Raw genomic sequence first — 19,504 nt, forward strand, 5'->3', positions numbered from 1 at the left:
AATGTCTTGTAATTAACATAGCAAATGTGGTCCCAAATGAGAAAAATTTGGAAGAATTTAACCATCACAAAGTATTTCTTCAGTATTCCTTGATATTACAGTATTTTCCCAGAAGTCTTCAAGCATCTGCATTCATGTAACCTGGATATCCGCTCATAATCTCCACCTCGCTGCAGGCAGATTGCAAACATTTTTTAGTGCTTTCCTCAGGATGTTGATTCACAGGAATGAATTTTCTCTAGAAAGAAGGGTGGAGTGAATTTTTCTCTTTTCTGACGGAGATGTCAGGACCATTTAAAGTGAGCCAGTTGGATTTGAGCAACCTGATTAATAAGCTTCTTTAAAGAGGGTGCTCACTGCAGTTACTTAAGATTAAGACCAGAACGACAAGTGCTGAGAATAACCTACTGCACAGAGTATGAAGTATCTTGTTAAAGAGAAATAAATCATTTTTGACATCAGATAATAACAAACAACATTAATGAGAGTAATTCTTTATCAGGTAACACTTTAAATTACAGCCTGCTAATTACTGGGTAAGTACAGAGTAAGTACCTGTTAATTAAGCCGTAAGATAAAATAAGTACTGAGTAAGTAAAGGGTATGATAGTTGAAATATGTGGTTATTACTGGTATTTTACACAGATTTTACAAATAAGGAAGAAGAGCAGAAGAGAAACACCCATTCATCATTAGTCAGCTATATACATATAATAAGTCTTAACACATATAGGCTTACTTACTCCGTACTTACCCAGTAATTAGCATGCTGTAATTTAAAGTTTTACCCTTTATTATTCTTATTTTTTATCAATAAATTAGCACTCACATGAGATAAAAAATTGTAAAGTAGTCCCTGGATGAACCAGCTTCTGCTCCACAAATGACTCACCTATTTTTAAAATACATTCAGTACAGAATTTCTTATACATCCAAGACACTAGGTGTCAGTATACAGTCTGCTGTATAGCAAGGATGTGTCCTCACAGTGAAAACAAGTGTTTAAAATGAGAAGCAGATGATTTGGGCTGAAAATGACAATACTGAATACGTCTTTTCATGAAGAAATTCAATGTTATATACAAGATGCCTCTTTACAACATGGAAATCCCACAAAATTATTCTTTGATGGCTACTGGAACGATGACTTAATGAAGATTTTTTGGAAAATGAACCAACGACAATGTCTTTTTATGGATTCATTGAACTTAAGTCAAGCTGGCCCAATCATGAAAATATCCAGTCTGGCCATACTCACTGAGAAAGCATAACAAATGTGATGTGGGAAAACATGTCAAATCACTGCTATTTAGTGACTTTATGTCCTCAATACGTATAGCTACTGAAGCATGACATAATATTTGTCTTTTTATATTTATACAGACCATGCTACATTTCAAGTCAGAGCCATGCTTGCTGAATAAAAATAAAAAGTGAAAGAGCAACATAAATTAAGCACACCCAAAATGAGTGGTTACGATGGTACATAATAAGATCTTCTGTGCAGCTCCTGAAAGTCTTAACCAATGAGTGGATACTGGCAAAATGCTTGTGTGCAAAAACACTACTGGTTCTGGAGGCAGCACAAATGTAATTAAGCAGAGGCATTTTTGTAAAACATTAGCATAAAAAAACAGTCAGAACAGGCAAACCAAAGAGGTTTAGGTGGACCTTTACTGATTTATGGTGCTGTATTTGAAAATCTCCCAGTGTGTGCTGACCAGTCACGATCATCCAATCACTATTTGCTAGTGACGTATATTTAAACATAAGGCCTTAAGTGCAGTATTAACAAATGTTCACTGTTCTATATGATTAGACGTATGCTCTGTGTCTGTGCTCCAAAGAGAGAAATGTTTAGGATAAGCTGTCAGTGAGGATAGGAGACTATAAATGTTACCCCTCCCTTAGTCCCTTAAACATGCAAATGTAGACCAACCTTTAAGTTCACCATATTTGGAAAGGAGAAAGAACCATATAGATTGGGGTCCTAGCCAAGAGCTGGGAGAGAGAAAATAGAGAGGGGAGAGTTAAAATAGAGAAAGGAGAGAATGGGACAGAGAGCTGAGCGCGCGCTATAACGGACACCTCTCTCACGGGATCCTAATGAACCTGTAAGACGCCGTTTCTGTAAATAAAGATGTATTTACACCTTTAACCGTGCCTACGGAGGTTCTTTTCCATCACCTCTCTTCTAAATGCAGCAAATAGACAACACTAGTAACCCACTTAAAACGTGCTTATTTATAAAGTAAATTCAAATTGCAATCTGTTAAGTCTTATTTGATCTATTCGAACACGTATTGTATAGTCCCTTGCAAACGTTACTTACATATTACAAACAACACGGTTCTGGACAATAGTTGAGTCCTCTGCTTGCTCAAGAGACACACAGTACATATGAGTGGTCAGTGTATTTAATGAGTATATGGAGTTATGTGCCTCTCCTGTGCCTCCCTCACCTTGCTATATGTGCATCATGTCTTCATGTGCAGCCCACAAGTCTGACCTTTCCAGCAGCAGAAGGCATGCGCTAGTAAAGGCCTGTCAAGACCACACTAAATATAGAGACAGAATAGCGGTGGGGGTGTTCACTACATAAGAGCTCAATGGAGTAGGGTTATCATAGCTCAAGAGAAATATAGGTTCCCAGGGTCCCATATTCCCAGGGTTCTAACTTCCCAGAGTCCTACATTTTGTGGTCAAAATTGGTGGACACCTACTCATCTAACATTACTTTTGAAATCCACGTGAATCAGTAGGGAACCTGACCTTCTTGCTGCAGTGTTTGCCTCTTCTCTTCCTTCTTTAGTTTAGGTGGAACATTTCTGTGAGTGCATAACCTCCAGCCATGAGAACACTAATGAAGCCAGGTACTGATACTGGATTACTCATTTGGATTGAAACACTACTATATTTTATTCCTGTAGTACATAATGGTGCTTCATCACTCTAGAGAACACAGCTCCACTGCTCTACATCCTAGTGCTGGATGGATTTATACCCTTCTAATAATATATCACATTGAAAGTGGTGAGCTTACACGGATATAGAACTGTTCCCATTTCATTTCATACATTTCTTTGGAGATTATTCAAGATTTGGAGATTAATCATTATAAGGTGTACCTATCAACTTCTGGACATAGGCAGTGATCACATAACAAGCCTCATTAATCAATTCAGATTTTTCCAGACCAGTTTGAGACACAACCTGCATGTCTCTGCCGATACTGGCACATGAATACAGGCACAAAATCAGATACGTACCCAGTCAAGGGCCACACATGAAAGTGACACATATCTGATTTGGAAAGGTCAGATTTAACACGTCCACACAACCCTGAAAAAAATCACATCTGTTTCATATTAAAGGCCTTGTTACTGTTTTTTTTTTTTTATTTTTTTTTTTTTTTTTTTGCATTTCACCTTGTGAAATGGGTGTAACTAAAAGTGGGGCCAGAAATCAACACTCTAAACAGTCCTCCATTTTGGTTTAGCTTTTTCAGAGCTGAAGAGCACTGGTGTTCCAGCAGCAGCAGCAGTAAAAATGAGGAGTTTTCCGAGAAATGTTTTTTAGCTTTGCTTTTACCGTTACTCTTGGTTGTGTTATATTTTATATGCACAAAAAGAGTGGTGTAATATTTCCTGTTTTCAAACAGCAATGGTTTGCACTTCCTCCATGTTGGCTGAGAAAGAGCAGAAACAGCAGAGGGCGTATCGTAGGTCATACAGCCCAAACAGCAGTGCTATTAGTCATGAATTTGTCTAAAATCTCATTATAATAAATGGAATTTTGTGTGTGACCATGGCTTCATGGCAAAAGGGGGAAAAAATCAGATTTCAACAACTTCAGTCTGGTAATGTGCACATAGCCTGTTCTCTGGGTTATTTTCAGCTCGGTATAGGATCAATTTTACATCACACACATTCAGGGAACCAGAGTTTTCATGGTCATAGTTGATTTTCTGGAATACTTATGAAAACGTAGTAATTCAAACTATTTTTTTTTTTTGCTTGGAATGTGTTGGTGAGGCATTTAGTATGTGAAATCATTAATAAATGTGGATGGAGTACCTTCCAGTTTCACAGGTATGTTCCAACGTCTACCGAACTACGATTGTCCCACAGTACTCTACATTATGAGTATACAAGCAGATACATCTACAGTGATATCAAGCTTCATCTAATAGCTTAATATTGACATGCTACATTCATTTAAATTGATTTATACACTGAATTTCTGGGCTTGTGTTGGAGGTCTTGCTGAGTCAGCATAAAGAGTTCTGTTCATAGATGTGCATCTGATGAGGCCAGAAGACAGCTTAGCCACAAAGCCTACACTGAGCAGAAAGCAGAGCTAAATATATGAGCCAGAGGCCACTTTCTGTCTAAATAACCAATGGCTTTTAACTAAAGCTCTCTTTCAGCCCGCCAACTATTTTCAGAGATAAAGGATAGGGCAACCTCGTGCAGTAATGAACTAAATCCAGTCCCTGTTTTAAAAGAGCTGAGCTTATATCCCCAGACCACTGAAACACACAAGAGTTGGAAGCTGAAGTCAGCTTTCTTGCCAGGCCATGCGAGTTAGACATAACCAGGTCATTCTGAATAGTTGGAGCAGGCAGCCCAGCAACGGGTCCTGGCGCCATACACACAGGGGGATTAAAGTAGCAGTAAGTCAGTTTTAACACATAGAGTAGCAAACACTATTTGTGAAAGTCATTACTATTAGAAGTATTATTAGTTTATTTGTCATATTTTTTTCTATAAAGTACAAAAATCAAGTTATTTTGTAATCCATGCATGAAAAAATGTATGTTCCCCAGAGCGGGTCCCCCACACGGGACGTCCATTTTTAAAATAGATTAAGTACAGTTACATCCTGGCTAATATGTGCCAGTTTCGTGATGTGATGAAAAACTACAGAAAATATGATTGACTGCTTTTTGAACTCTGTAAAAATCAGTGGTGCCATGAAAGCAGCCACTGAAAAACTGTTAAAAATGCCAGTCTGTATAATGGATGGGAATATATAAACAAAATCTATGTATTTTGTTTCTGCTTTTTAAGTCCTTTCTTTTTGTCTTATCCAGTAAAATAAATTAATTAATTTATTCATTCATCATCTGTAACCGCTCATCCAATTCAGGATCACAGTTGGTCAGGAGCTTACCCGAAATAACTGGGCGCAAGGCGGGAACACACCCTGGAGGGACGCTAATCCTTCGCAGGGCAACACACACTCACACTTTCACTCACACACTCACACCTATGGACACTTTTGAGAAGCAAAAAAATTTACTTACCAACCTAATGGTTTTGATGTTAATGGGTTATTTATAATGTTTGTCTTTGGCTAGGTGAAAATTCTCAGGAAAGTTACCATTGCAGAGACAATGTTGCATTTAAATGTTTTTCTGCAAATACTTATGGGCTGTTCTTAAATAATTCTAATCATCGTTGAAATGTTCTCCCAAATTTTATTTTAATAGACAAACATATTAAAATGTAACTTTAAAAATTTCGGCTTTCAGCTGCTCCCTCCCATCAGGGGTCGCCACAGTGGATCAACCACGATCGCCACCATCGATCTGACACAGCTTTTACGCCGGATTCCCTTCCTGACGCAACCCTCCCAATTCATCAGGGCTTTGGGACTGCCATTGCAACGCAGTGGCTAGGTAACTTTATAAATTCCATCAATTAGGTTAATCAAATTTCATATAAGAACAAAGGACAAAGTTAAAAAAATTGTTATACAAATATCATTATTTATTAAGATTGTAGGAACTTTATCCAAGATTCTAGTAAGAATTTAAATTGAGAACATTCTTTACTAACATTTAGAAAACCTCTACAGAACATTAATGCCAAAGTTATGTCTGCTATTAGCTTGATGGATAGAACAGACTATGACAAGCTTTCAATGACAGTGCAGTGATGACAAACATTACTCACACATCAGATATTATGTCATTGGAATTAGTTCTGAGATTCAGGAGGTGCAAAAGGTCAGGGCTCTTATTATAGACTGACATTATTCAGTTGGCAACTATGAACAATGATAAGTAGAAATGACTGGAAATACCTCTGTATTACTGGATCTGGAGCCGCTCCTGTCATAACACCATGTCATGTGTTGGGAGGAAGGGAACACATTCAACAGCGTTACGTATTTAGATTACAAACAAAACTGTATTCTGATACAGTTACACTGGTGAAATTAATGGATGACCTGAAGGAATTTATCCCTTCAACATGTTAATTTACTATCAAATTAAATTACAGCACTGTTTTTCCTTGAAGCCATTAAAATAAAAAAGCAGTTCCTGCTAACATGCCATCATGAGCTAGCTCGACACAGCTAGGAGAGAAATGCGATTATTTCCTTGGAAGTTCAAACAGTATTTCATGATTAATCAAGAAAAAGGTGAATGTAACATTGTGCAGTGTAACTCTTTGCCAGTCACTAACTTGCTTTCAGCATCCAATGACTCCTCTTCCAAAGAAGCCTCTTGAAATAAGTTATATATTTAGTTAGTTATTTGTTTGGGAGGTCTGGCTAAAATTGACTGCAGTCTTGACTGCATTTGTTTACATGTGAATGTTTCATTCAACCATTAATTTAATCAACTAAAGCAATTTAAGGTAAACTCATTAAAAAAAACTGTGTAGTGTGGTTGTTAAACACTGGGTGTACAAACTGTGATGGTCATTTTGAACAACAAAGACTTGAAATACGGAAGGGAATTAATTCAAAGCTCTTCCACCATATTAAACAGTGCTCATAACTTCTTAAATGGTTTACATTCAAAAAATGTCCTATGTGTCATAGGAGCTATTTGATATAAATATACCTCTTATAATTTAAAGAATAGGGTACAGGAAAATGCTTCTCTGGAGCTGCTTTTATTTAGGTGGATTAGTTGCAACACAAAATGCACTTAAAGTGCTAACAATATTTGTAGAAGTAACAGTAAATTTAATTAAAAACATTAGTATGTTAGTATATAGTAAATCTAAACACTGATCATGGCTCTCAGTTAAGAGCATTCATCCATTCACTCATTATTTTAAAAAACAGTTCAGAGCAGACCCATTAATAATCCAATATTCCTATTTAAATGATAGTATTACAGAACTTCAAAATAGCCCCAAAAATGTGAGCTAAACTTCAAACAATACAATAACCCAATGAAGTCATGAGATTTTGCATGGTCACATTTTTATTGAACGGAGCGTTTCAGGAACAAAATGGAAAATAGAAAATATCTAGATAATCAGCTCATTGGTATTAACGTGTTCAGGTTTGGATTTGAATGCTTAGGTCTAGGTGTATATTTAACAATTTAATGATGAAAAATAGTGAAAGCTTGGTGGAATTCCACTTTAAATCATGCATGCTATGTTGCTGCTCACTCCTGAAGTGAAAGTCCTAAACCAGTGTAAGGGCAGTGATGAACAAACCCAGGGTGAAAATTAAGGAGCTGCACATTCTTTAGGCATTTCTTGTACTTGATTAAGTCTGAGCTCATGAATCCACACTCAACAAGAGTGGTATTCATGGAAGAATACCAAAGAGCTACTGGGCTGTTGCCACACACAATAAAATTTTAAATTAGCAAAGCCCTGCAAATTCAAATGGTAATTGCACATTCATAGCAATAAATTATTCACACATGGTTTGAGTAAATACAAAAGGCACATACAATCTCCAGCTAGTCGTGTCATGTTGTGAGCAATTCATTTTCATATCGTGTTGCCTTTTAGCATTCTTTATTTTTCATTTATTTAGGTTTCAGTAGGAGCTTAAGCACTTTCTAACTCTGAAACATAGCCACAGAGCACAAGTTAGCAGGACAGAATTTGATTTAAAATAGCAGCTACCTGGTTGCTAAAGTAGCTAGCTAGCTAGTTAACGTATCTGATCATTGTTCCACTTACAGAAAGATTAAAGATTTTACCTGCCCAAGTGATGTGTAGTCCTATAAAAGTGTTTTCAATAAAGCTGTTTTAAATGTTAGCTCGCATCATAGCAGTATACGGCACTGGGGCTGGTGTATTCCTGAAAGGGACGGGGGAAGACAATGAGAAGTTTGAAAAGCATTAAAGAGATCAGGATGTTGCTCTATTCCTGGTTCCATTCATTATTTTTGCTGTTTCACAACTTGACTTCTTACTCAGAAAAACCTTTAAAAATGCAGCATGTTACATTAATTTGAGCGACTGTGGCCAATTTTGCATAAAAGTACACACCTAGTACTAATAGCTGGAGTTGCACACGAGTTTCTGTGGTAATTAAAACCAATTTAAAACTTACAGTGAATTTCAACTTTAATCACAAACAAGATACAGTTGGCTTTTGGGGGGATGTAGATTCTGAGGCACTGACTGGAGGGGTTTGCTCTGGGAATTTTTCAGAATTGTAGACAGTAGACAGTAAAATTGAAATAAATAAATAAATAAATAAACAAATACTGACTATAACTTTGCCAGCTTTGAATTTATTAATTCACCCTCTGAAACAACTTCATCCTGTTCAATGTCTACCCAGAATCATTGGGCCAAAGGCTGAGCACTTTTAGCACTATTTTAAAGATAATAAAGCACCCCAGCTGTGAAACATGGTGGAGGAAGGGCAAATGGTCTAAAGCTCTGTAGTCAGGGAGGATCCAATTGATATTTTCAGTGAAAATCTGTGAAAAGTGAAAAATTTATTTTGTGTTTATTATGACATCAAAATTTCAGATTAAATGTTAAAAGAAATATAAATCATTTCAAAGTGTATTTTGTTTTTTCTCTTGAACTTGTTTTAGGCTAAAAGCATAATCTCTAACATATTCACATGCACAGAGAACACCTGTTTACCCAGATCCCCCACTGACTTCCAAACATCAGCGCAGCACTTCTGCACAGCAGGGCATTTAAAGCCAATGCTTTTACATCAGTCAGCTCGGCCTGGCTCCTCTCCAGCTGTATTTTTCATATCCCTACTTCCTGCTGATTCAGTGTATGCAATGTCCCATCAATATACTTTTAGAACTTACTTAAAATGCCTGTTTCACATTTCTTTTGTACTTTATTTTATTGAGGTCCACTCTTACTAGCACAATCCCTCACATTCACTCTCACTCATGGTTTGCAAAATGGACAAGGGGTATTTTCAGTGCTTCAAATCAATGACAATGTGTGTGCACAAACTGACAGGTCAAGTTTAGCCAGCATACCATTTTGAAAAAAAGTAACAGCCACAAAGCTAGTAGGCCAATTTATATTTGCTCTTTCTTAAATCTTAAAAAGAGCCAACTTACTGAACACACTGGTAAACAGACCTGCTGCCTCATGTTATTTCTCAAGTATTGAAAATAAATAAATAACTTGACAGTTTACTTTATTTTGGCCTATACTTGACAACCTTTCACTGACAAACATCAGCTGATTCAGATACTGGCTGATCCACATGTGCCCCTACTTTTTTTCCCCTTGACCTGGTCTCACCCTCAGCTGTGGACAGGGGGTGTGTGATAAGAGAGGCCAAATGGCAACGAGACTGGCAAATTGCTGTATATGTCAGTGTGCTTACCATGAGCCTGGACTAGAGATCAGGCATTCAGACCAATGTCACCTGAGTCACATCCCAAAAAAGACTTCAGTAAATATAGACAGGGTAAAGACTCAGTAAATATAGACAGGGCTCTGGTGGCCCTGGAACCGGATCATCACTTTGGGGGAATGTGTTATAGCACCATGCCTGGTTACAAAGCCATTACAGAGAATGCCAGAATAGCATCAGGACACGCGGTAAATAAAGCAGAGGTGATACAGCTTTGCATGAAATGTCAATGGCAAGTCAAATTATAATGCTATCTAAATAACATACCTATGGAGCTCTATCTAATCCAGTGGTTCCCAAATATTTTCTCGAGCGCCCCCTCCTTATTTGTAGATAAGTATATTGCACTATACTGCAAATGTATCTATTATTTGAGGTGATTTGTTTAATGTGACATACATTATGCATGTATTATTTTGTACGGCTGCACCCCCCACCCCCACAATTTGTGAACCACTGCTTTAATAAATGGTAATATTGCTCTGGAGTCATGATTGGCACCCCTTCAATTTTTTATATTCCCACTTGAATAAACTCAGCAAGCAATTTAAATGAAAATTTATGATGCAGTTTACAAAATGAAGGCTAAAATGACAGAAAACTGAAAAAGCATGACTTAAAATTTAATTGCAGCCACGTTAGAAATTGGCCCAAATAAATTCTCGACAGGCTTTGAGTGTGCTTCTACTGAATCAACTTACATAAAGCCTCATTTAATGTTTTTTTAATGAAGTCTAACCCTGCTAATCATACAATGTACAATTAGACAATGGATTAAAATTCACACACACAAAATTGGCAAGAGCCCCAAATAAACTACATGTCTCTCGGTGATACAAGCATGTGTGACTTTCACATTCTTTGCATAACAGCAGTGTGTATTCAAGGCTTGGGTGTCTGTAAATAAGCTCTAAAGGGAAAGGGGCTTGTCTCAAAAAAAATTAAAAAATTATATATATATATATATATATATATATATATATATATATATATAAATGAATAAATAATTAATAAACACACACACACACTAATAGAAAGGCATGAATAATGGCAGGTTTTATACAGTGATGCTGTATAACTTTAATCATTAAGCATGAGCAAACTAAAACAAAAACAAATAAATACATAGTAAATACAACTGTATTCAGTCAAACAAATCATTAACCCATTGCAAGATTGTGGTTGAAAACTGTGATTAAAACAGTACATAAGACACCACTAGAAAAAGATATTCTGTAATTATTAGCAAGATCGCATGTGATCATACTAACAGTATAAACTATTATCACTAATACCTTGTCGTTCATATCGTCATTCATTTTTGTTTTTTTATATGGTTAGCTGACACAGTGAAACAAACCTGGTCATAAGAAGGCCAGACAGTTGCAAAATAAATATTTCTCCACACTGTTCACTGCTGTCATACACCTCAGCGTCTGATCTCTACTCGTACAACGGACATCTAGCACAGAGATATTAGCTCTCAGTCTTCATTATGGCAAAAGTCACAGAAGCAGACAAAATTAGCTTGTTTATTTTCCCTTGGTAAGTTAAGAAAGGGTCGTCAGCACTTTTCAGAATTATATACATAACGAAACCACTTCTGAGAAAAATACATTTAAAATTCAATGTCAGAACCACTAACAGTTTAAATGGCCAAACTGTGGAACAACGGAGGAATATTTGGTAAAAAGGCTTTGTGATACCAAGTAGAGTGTGGCCTGAGAGACGGAGCACTGTCACTTTAAGCACCCTGAGCAGAGCACAGCATTGCTAGTGACAGACTGTTTGCCAAGCTATTTTCACACAGACCAAGCTTCTCTCTGGCCTATTTTGAGCCACTTCACTGCACCACTGTGGGAGTTGTCAAATTCACAAACCATTAAAACAAGTCTCTACCATTCCCAAGTAGGCTACTGTTTTACATATTGAACATATCAGAGACTGATATTCTGGTAATTCATACAGAACAAAACATACTAACCCAAGGTTTGGTCCTTTATGTGCTGAGTCCAATACCGGAAAGCCTCTAGGTATACGGTACAGTTCACATGGATTCTTCCTAGAACCTTTGCTCATTATCACAACACATCACACCACAGCCATATGTAATGGCTACGTCCTACAGAATCTACAGATCCAACTACAGTTAGGACTGTCACAATCAGAAGGTTTTCTTAGGTTTTAACTGCCATATAAATAATTACGATTCAAAATGTAACTTGGCACAACAGACAACCTTGGGGATTGACTGTGAGGAATTTGGTGTGTCCCCACTGTGTCTGTGTAAGTTTCCTGCATTTGCTCTGATTCCCTCCCACAGTCCAAAAACACACTGTTAGGTGGATTGTATATTCAAATGTGTCCACAGGTGCGAGTGGAAATATAACTATTAATGTTGTTTAGTGTATGTAGCTATTGAAATCAAAGCCTAAACTGGTTACGTGTCGTGCACAAGGACACTGCTGTCCTCTAAATGTGTTATTAACAAATATTAAATAAATAAGCTGCCTACTATAGATATTTTCCTGTAATTTTTGTGTGTCAATAAATATTAGGTGCATAAATAAGTTTTAAAGTATTTTTGTGTAGCGTAGTATATAATATGACAATTGTCTGGAAATCCACCCCCCATTAGCTTCACAGTGGCTCTGTGATCTTATGTGCTTCCTTAAGCAGGAGAAGATTAAGTTTTCATTATTTTTTTATTTATTTATAAAATGTTGGAACTTTTATAAAATTTGTGAAATTGTATAAAACTTGGGATCCCATAATACTGTAATTTGAGAAATTAAAGAGTCTCCCTCCCCTCCAACTAGGCACATTTATTACATCAACCAATTCCTAATCTTTATAATGTAGCAGCTGACCAGCTTTGTCTATGCACTATTATATGAGAATTTATACCTATATGTATGTACTGTACATATGTGTATACATGTGTATGTATATATGTATGAGTGTATGTATATTGATATTTAGTTTTCCCTTGTCATTATAATAACTTAATTTAAATGTTTATGCCCTTACATTTATTTATTTTTTTTATTTTTTTTATGTTCATAAATGAATGAATGAAATAGTTTGAAAAAAATTCATACATTCATTATGCATTCATTAGGAGTACTTTTAAGGAAATGTGCTGTGAAAGATTTGTTCTGTTCTTGGGAATAAAACTGTCTCCAAAAGTATGTGTGAGGTTTGGTTAAGACAATTTAAAGAGGGTGATTCCGATGTTAATTATTGTGAATGTAGTGTGTTTAAACTTAAATATTTTAAAAAATGATTTGACAATTGTCATGTTAAATACTAGATAACGGTTACAGTAAAATGAAAAAAGAGCAGGAGAATGTTTGAAATTGTAATTACAATTATACATTAAACTAAAACAATTTTTGCACCTTATACATTTATTCTCCTGAACACACACCCAAGTCATCTGCCTCCAAAAAAAACTGTGAATAGGCAATTAGGTTGTAATTGTGACAGACCTAACTACAGTGTGAAATTGATGTGTTTATTGGGGCCTATTGTGACTTCCTGTAACAAACAAATAAATATGATTCCTCAAAGACTTCAATCAGAATCAGAATCTTTTTATTTGGTCTAAGGCTCCTGCTGGTTTTAGTGCAGCTGTCAATATAAATAAAAAAATTGTAATATTAATGGGTTTTTTTTGCTTTTTTTTTTGGTAAACTGCTTGTGTATTTTGTAGTTGGTGAATAAAAGAATCTGATTCTGATTCAAAGTAATAAAAAGATGACTCTTCCCACTGGAACTTTGTGATTTACTCCAAGCCAAAGCCCTCAGCGTTTGAAATGGCAATGGTTAACTTTTGCCTTAGTTCTTTCTTGCTCTTGTAGGGGGGTAGGCAGATCTGGTTGAAGCACGTATGTGACACAGGCAACCTGAACAGAGGAAAAGCGCAGTTAATATGACCCACAGCTTAGACTTAATCTAAACACACTCACATTCTATCTCCCTCTCTCTCACGCACACATTCCCACACACTCCCACACATGCAAACATTAATGACCCCTCCCTTTAGGGGAGTTCATTACCAATCCGTGGAGACATCAATCTTGGAGATCTTAAAGTTGAGGTCACCCATCCCTCCCACTGGAACACGGTCACTTCCTGTAGTGAAGTGGAGAAGCTTCTTCTGCAGCTCTAGAGAAAAGGCCAGGACCACATCCCAGAATGCACTGCATCACCAAACAACACATTCATCAAATTAAGACTTCACTTAAAAATCCATTTTAGATTTGAGTTTTTAAGTTTTTACCTCTAACCCCAAATGGCACTGGAACAATGAAGCCACTACATAATGCAAAAATAATAATTTGAATGATATACATTTCTATTTGTTGTTGTCTACATAAGCCTCCAGTGCAAATCTTAAGAAGCAAACTTCAGATCCCTGTGTTAAACTGCAGCAGTCTGGGCTGATCATGCACAAAATTAAAATTTTAATCAGGAATAAATGCAACAATGAATTGACAATATATATGACCTAAATTTTGTTCAAATAAATTCTCTTTACAATGATTATATTTAGTGCTGGGTGATACGAGCACAAATCAATATCACGATTAATTGTACATTTTACCTCCATTATGATTAATGAACGGTTATTTGTTTGTGTATTTTTGACCCTCATAGTACACTGACGAGTCTTGTACTGTAAATCTGCTCCAGTATTAAATATGGGATATTTTCCAAATGTTGCTGGGAGTTTGTTCCTCTATTTTCCTTCTCATTTTTTGAGCACTGTTTATATTTGGCGTGTGACTGTGCTTTGGTCGTTTTTTCTCAATGTTTACATTTGACATCTTTTTGTTCAGTGTTGTCTTAATTATAGTCAAAACACAGCACGCCCACACCACAGACGCTGTGGTTTTCTTTTTGGTACGAGTTGCTCAAGTCTCTTGGTCGGCCTCTGTGTTTAAGTTGCTTCCATGTGGCAGAGAGGGGCAGAATCATGTGACTACAGCTTGGTAGCATGGTTTTAAAGGAACAGCACATGAACACACAGTGGGGACATAACAGAATAAAAATAATTGATATTATTGATATAGACAAGATGATGTCAATTAAAAGTTCTGAATGGTGCTTTCGATTAATTTTAGATTAATTACCCAGCCCTGGTAATTGATATTTGATTCTTTTGGACATACAAGGTCTTGGGTCTTGTGATATGGTGTATATCATAAACTGCACAAACTCGTTTTGTGATATATATTTTTCTGTAATACTCATATCACATAATGCTGCTATTTGCAAATGATCCCCTGAATAATCACAAGGTTTGTGCTGTGTTCAGTCAGCTGCAGGTGGTTATTTATTTATTTTTTTTAAGGCATTTAAATAAATTAAATAAAAAACTAATGCAATGCTAGTCAATAAACATATCAAGTGAATCAAAATTAAATGTGGTGTTAAAAGTAAACTGAAGAGTTTTGTGAAGTAGCTGTATTTAGTGAGTGTAATGTCAGGGATGCTTGCAGAATTGTTACCGGACTGTGGGGTCAGTCTTGCTGTATCCTTCATACTGTGCCACCCTCTGTAAAGAGCTCATGTCCAGATTGGGACTCCCACAAACCAGGATTTCAACCTCCTCTGGTCTTAAAAGCTACAATAGAAATGAATCAGAATAACTAGATTTGTAGCCATTGTGATCCTGTTTTATTTCACATTGCCACCAGTGAGATTAGGACAGTTTAAACCAAACAAAATCTTAATCTCAAGTTATCAAAGGGGCATCATCAACTAGAATTTCAGATTATACTTGTTATGGAATATGCAAGATCTCAGCATTGATCGGTTTTACAGATTTTAATTTTGTATTCTTTTTGCATGTTTTTACAACACAATAAAAAAATTCCCAGGTGCTGAAGGTGCACTAGTCTATTTCAGAGGCATGTTCATCTTTTACTGTAGTTCACCTAACTAGCCATCTGAGAATGTGGACATGTGATCTCCTGCAGCCAAGCAAGGGAACCACAACAACTTGAACATGGATTCTGGCACAGAACAGGTTTTCTCAGGCAGATAATGAACAATGCTCTTGCGAAACTACATTAAAATCATGTTTGCTCATTACAAAATAGTATGAAATCACCCGATGCACCTTTAAGGAAAACAGAACAGAGAAATTATTTGACTTCCTAGCACTAATGTCAGATGTCTGGCTTTTGACTCCTTATTTGATAAGGGCTGCGTAGACTAATCGACTTGCTGACTAAGACATCCACTAGTCGGCTGCAGTGGGGAGCTGTCGAGTTACGATGGAGTTTTAGGCCACGGCATTAAAAAAAAAAAGATTCCAAGTATAAAGTCAGAATTCTGAGAATATTCTCAGAATAATTCTGAGCAAAAATCTCGGAATAATTCGCTGCGATAATGGAGCAGACAAACAGTGTAACTGTGGAATGCAGTGTGTTACTTAAGTCATGCTATGGTATAGATTTCAGGAATAAACGCTCAGCTCTCTTCCACATCAGGACCACAGTGTAATTGTATCACATGATACAATTAATGATCACGAAAATGATAGATCCGGAGTGAGTGGAACTCCGGCGTGGCCATGAGGCTCCATCGCATTACGGCTCATACAATAAACTAAAGCCTTATGCATCGCAGTCAGGGGCTGCACTGACGGGGTCGCCATGTCGTGTGGATGCGTTTAATAAATAATTCTGTTCACTTCACTGACTGCTTCTTTCACAACTCACCCTATGGCACACAGACAGAATTATTCCGAGAATATTCTCAGAATTCTGACTTCATTCTCTGAATTTTTTTTTTTAAAAGCCATGGGCCATAAACCCCGAGTATTGGGGGGGGGGGGGGGGGGGCTGGGGGAGGATGACAAAACAAAAAACAAACTATAGCAAGGATGCAGGCAGATAGCAAAGAAAGCAGCTCTTCCACAAAACAGTGTTAAACAAACTTTTGTAAACTGGAAATACTTCAGAAGAGATTAATTCAAGTATGAATCCATAATATTTATGCATTGCATATCCAACTCAAAATTAAGCATCCAGGACTAACAGCTAGGGAAATTACGACAAGTCAAGTACTTTTCTGAATAACGAGTCAACAAGTATAAAATAAAAGTTGTGCAACCCTTATGCGTCGACCCAAAGCATTTGTAGGTTTTCCATACTCCACACATTCAATGTTCCTAGACTTAAATACACAAACAAACAAAAAAAAAAATTAAGAAATATAACTGCAGGAGGTAAACAGGCTATACTATCACAAACACAGTAAGGATTCTATTTTTAATTTTTGGCAAGAGTGCTCCTTTAAATTCACTAGGTTAACAGATTAAATCCACATTGTTTTTTCTACTGTGCTCAAAAAAAATTATATAAAATTATATTTGCTTGGTCATTCTTACTTTAGCCTTTTATTTATTTTACTGTACATCTTATCAAACATTTTACTACCACACCCTGACGTGTACCTTGTTTGAGCTAACCCTAACCACAGCTGATTAAACTCTGACTTGAAGGCAGTGCTAGAGCTGGATATGATAAGGCAGAGACAGAAAGAGAGTGAGTGAATAAGTTGCAAAGGACAGTGTGATGGTACAATCCCATCAGTGACTTTCCTGCACTCTGAACACCCTCCCAACACTAAAGTGTTATTAGAGCCCCCAAGCCTCTTATGTAAGCATCCAGGGACGGTGACAACTGTTGCATAAGCAAGGGCGCAGGAGGTGGGCTCAGAACCAACTGCACTGACCGAAAGTAGGTCAGACACAGTCTGAAAGTTTGCTTTTTTCTTCCCTTACTTTCGCCTGTGTGACCGTATGGAGTGAGCAGCTGTGTACATACAAGAGGCTGTCCTTAACACACAAGGTCCAAAGCCAGCTGAGAGACAAGTGACTGGTGATTCAGTGGACTGACAGATAAACAATGACTCAGAACAATATCTCAAAAGGCCAGAAGGTTCCATGACATGCTCAGGAAAACTGCACAACTCTCCCTTTCTGCCTTTCCCTCTCTTTTTGGTGTTTAGCTGTGTTTGGAAAAGTGAGCCTAGAGCAGAAGCACTCTACCATATTGGGAAGCATAATGTTCAGCCTGACGTGGCCAAGATAAACATGTGTGCAAATTTAGCTTTTCTCCAAAGCACTTGAAGTGCAGACAAACACAAAGAGCAACCTGCAGATTTAAGTTTCCAACATGCTGCAGCTCAAGCATTAGTAAAGAAAATAGAATAAAAAAAACATAACTGCAAATAATATTTATCTTGACAAAAACAGATTATTTAGCAGTTTGCAAAACAAAATTACATATTACATATTTAGTATTCTCTTGATGGACTTTTAAAATGACTGAAAATCTGATACATTCATGCGTTCATATAGGCCTGTCACTACAGCCATTTTGTTTTATTGTAGTGTCTTTCACTTTAAGATCACTTTAAAATCACTTTAAGGGCATGTAATGCCACTGATATAATGATAATATAATAGAATTAAAATGCAATTCCATCACATTAAAGAGAAATTAACGTTTAGCCACAAGTAAGAATTATTAAGAATATTCAGACATTTGAATTTGAATATAAAATGCTTAAATGTCCTAAATAAATAAAACATAAATAAAACAATTTCAAACAAATCAACACATGGTCCTTAGGATAGAAGGAACACAGAAAACATGAGAACAGAACAGTGCCACTGGCTGTAATATCGGTGACGTTCACTCTTATGACAACAAACCTTTGAAATAAACAACATGGGCGATATTGAGGTCAGCAAAAATTATTGAGCAAATGTCCATTACATTGTACAATAAGTCTATAATGTAATTATTAGGAAAAACCCATGTTCATGTTCATTTTAAATATTAAAAATCCTATCTTTATCTTTATTTAATATTAAGCAAATCTAGTATAGTGATAAATAATCAGAGGTCAGCCTTTAAGACAAAATTAATGTATGTAACACAGAGGTGTTTCATTTTCTGCTTCACACAATGTAAATAATATCAAATAAATGCTTATTTTATAATAATGTAATGATAAATCTTGACTGTGGGCTAATGCTTAAAAAGTAATTAATTATTTATCATCAACAACCTCTTTGGATTACTCAATAATTACATTCAATAATTAGGAACATACCGATCAATGCTTGTGGTTTTTGATGATGGAAGGGGAAAGGACCTGAGATGGCCACTCATGATGTGTCTGTAGATGTAATGCATGTGACCTAGTAACCAGCTTTTGCAGGTGCTGTTATCTCTGAGCATGACCAGGTGCTGACAGACAAACTAAAGGAAATTTCCAACACTAGGTTTGACTCGTACTGAGCTGCAGAAGGTTACTGATAAAGCACCCTTGCTAACATCCCACTTAAGGTAATGGAACAGTACTGGCTATCCATCAGTGCACAGCTCTGGCACAAAATTCGATCTGGCACTTCATTAAACTGAACTGAAAAAGTAAACACCTTGAATGGTGGTGGCACGTCAAAAGTTATACATGTCACGAGTTGTGGGGGAGGGGAAAAAAGAAACAAAAAAACACCAACTACTTTGTGAAGGCTCTAATTGAAATGCAAGGTAGGACATGGGGGTTGCCGTTTTCTATGCATGCCTCTGCATGTGTTCATTCTACAGGCCTTGGTTGCATATTCTTTCCTGTTGGCTCAAAATCCTGGATACCGCAACAGGCTGAGCAGACAACACACCCCCTTTTACATGAAGCTTTGCCAAGAGCGAAGGGGGAGGGGAAGTGCAAAATAGGCTCAGCCCACACACACACACACACACACACAGAGCAGCCAATGTTGCCCTTTGCCTCTCCACTGACACCATTTCTGTCTCACAGCAACTAGTGGAACTTTCTAGACTCCAACCTCAACATTCAA

At 36.8% G+C, this 19,504-nt stretch overlaps 1 protein-coding gene across 1 annotated transcript in view; it reads right to left on the minus strand.

Moving 5' to 3' along the window:
• Positions 1 to 10,715: 10,715 nt before the first annotated feature.
• hectd2 (HECT domain containing 2) overlaps positions 10,716 to 19,504 on the minus strand; it is a 40,412-nt gene continuing 31,623 nt past the window's right edge. The window contains exons 19-21 of the mRNA XM_066664168.1: positions 15,132 to 15,247; positions 13,677 to 13,820; positions 10,716 to 13,523 (exon numbers count right to left, since the gene is read on the minus strand). Of these exons, the coding sequence (XP_066520265.1) occupies positions 13,403 to 13,523; positions 13,677 to 13,820; positions 15,132 to 15,247 (381 nt within the window). The 3' untranslated portion in view covers positions 10,716 to 13,402. The remainder of the gene's footprint in view (positions 13,524 to 13,676; positions 13,821 to 15,131; positions 15,248 to 19,504) is intronic.

Source organism: Hoplias malabaricus, chromosome 3 (assembly GCF_029633855.1).
Source record: "Hoplias malabaricus isolate fHopMal1 chromosome 3, fHopMal1.hap1, whole genome shotgun sequence".
Taxonomy (NCBI): domain Eukaryota; kingdom Metazoa; phylum Chordata; class Actinopteri; order Characiformes; family Erythrinidae; genus Hoplias; species Hoplias malabaricus.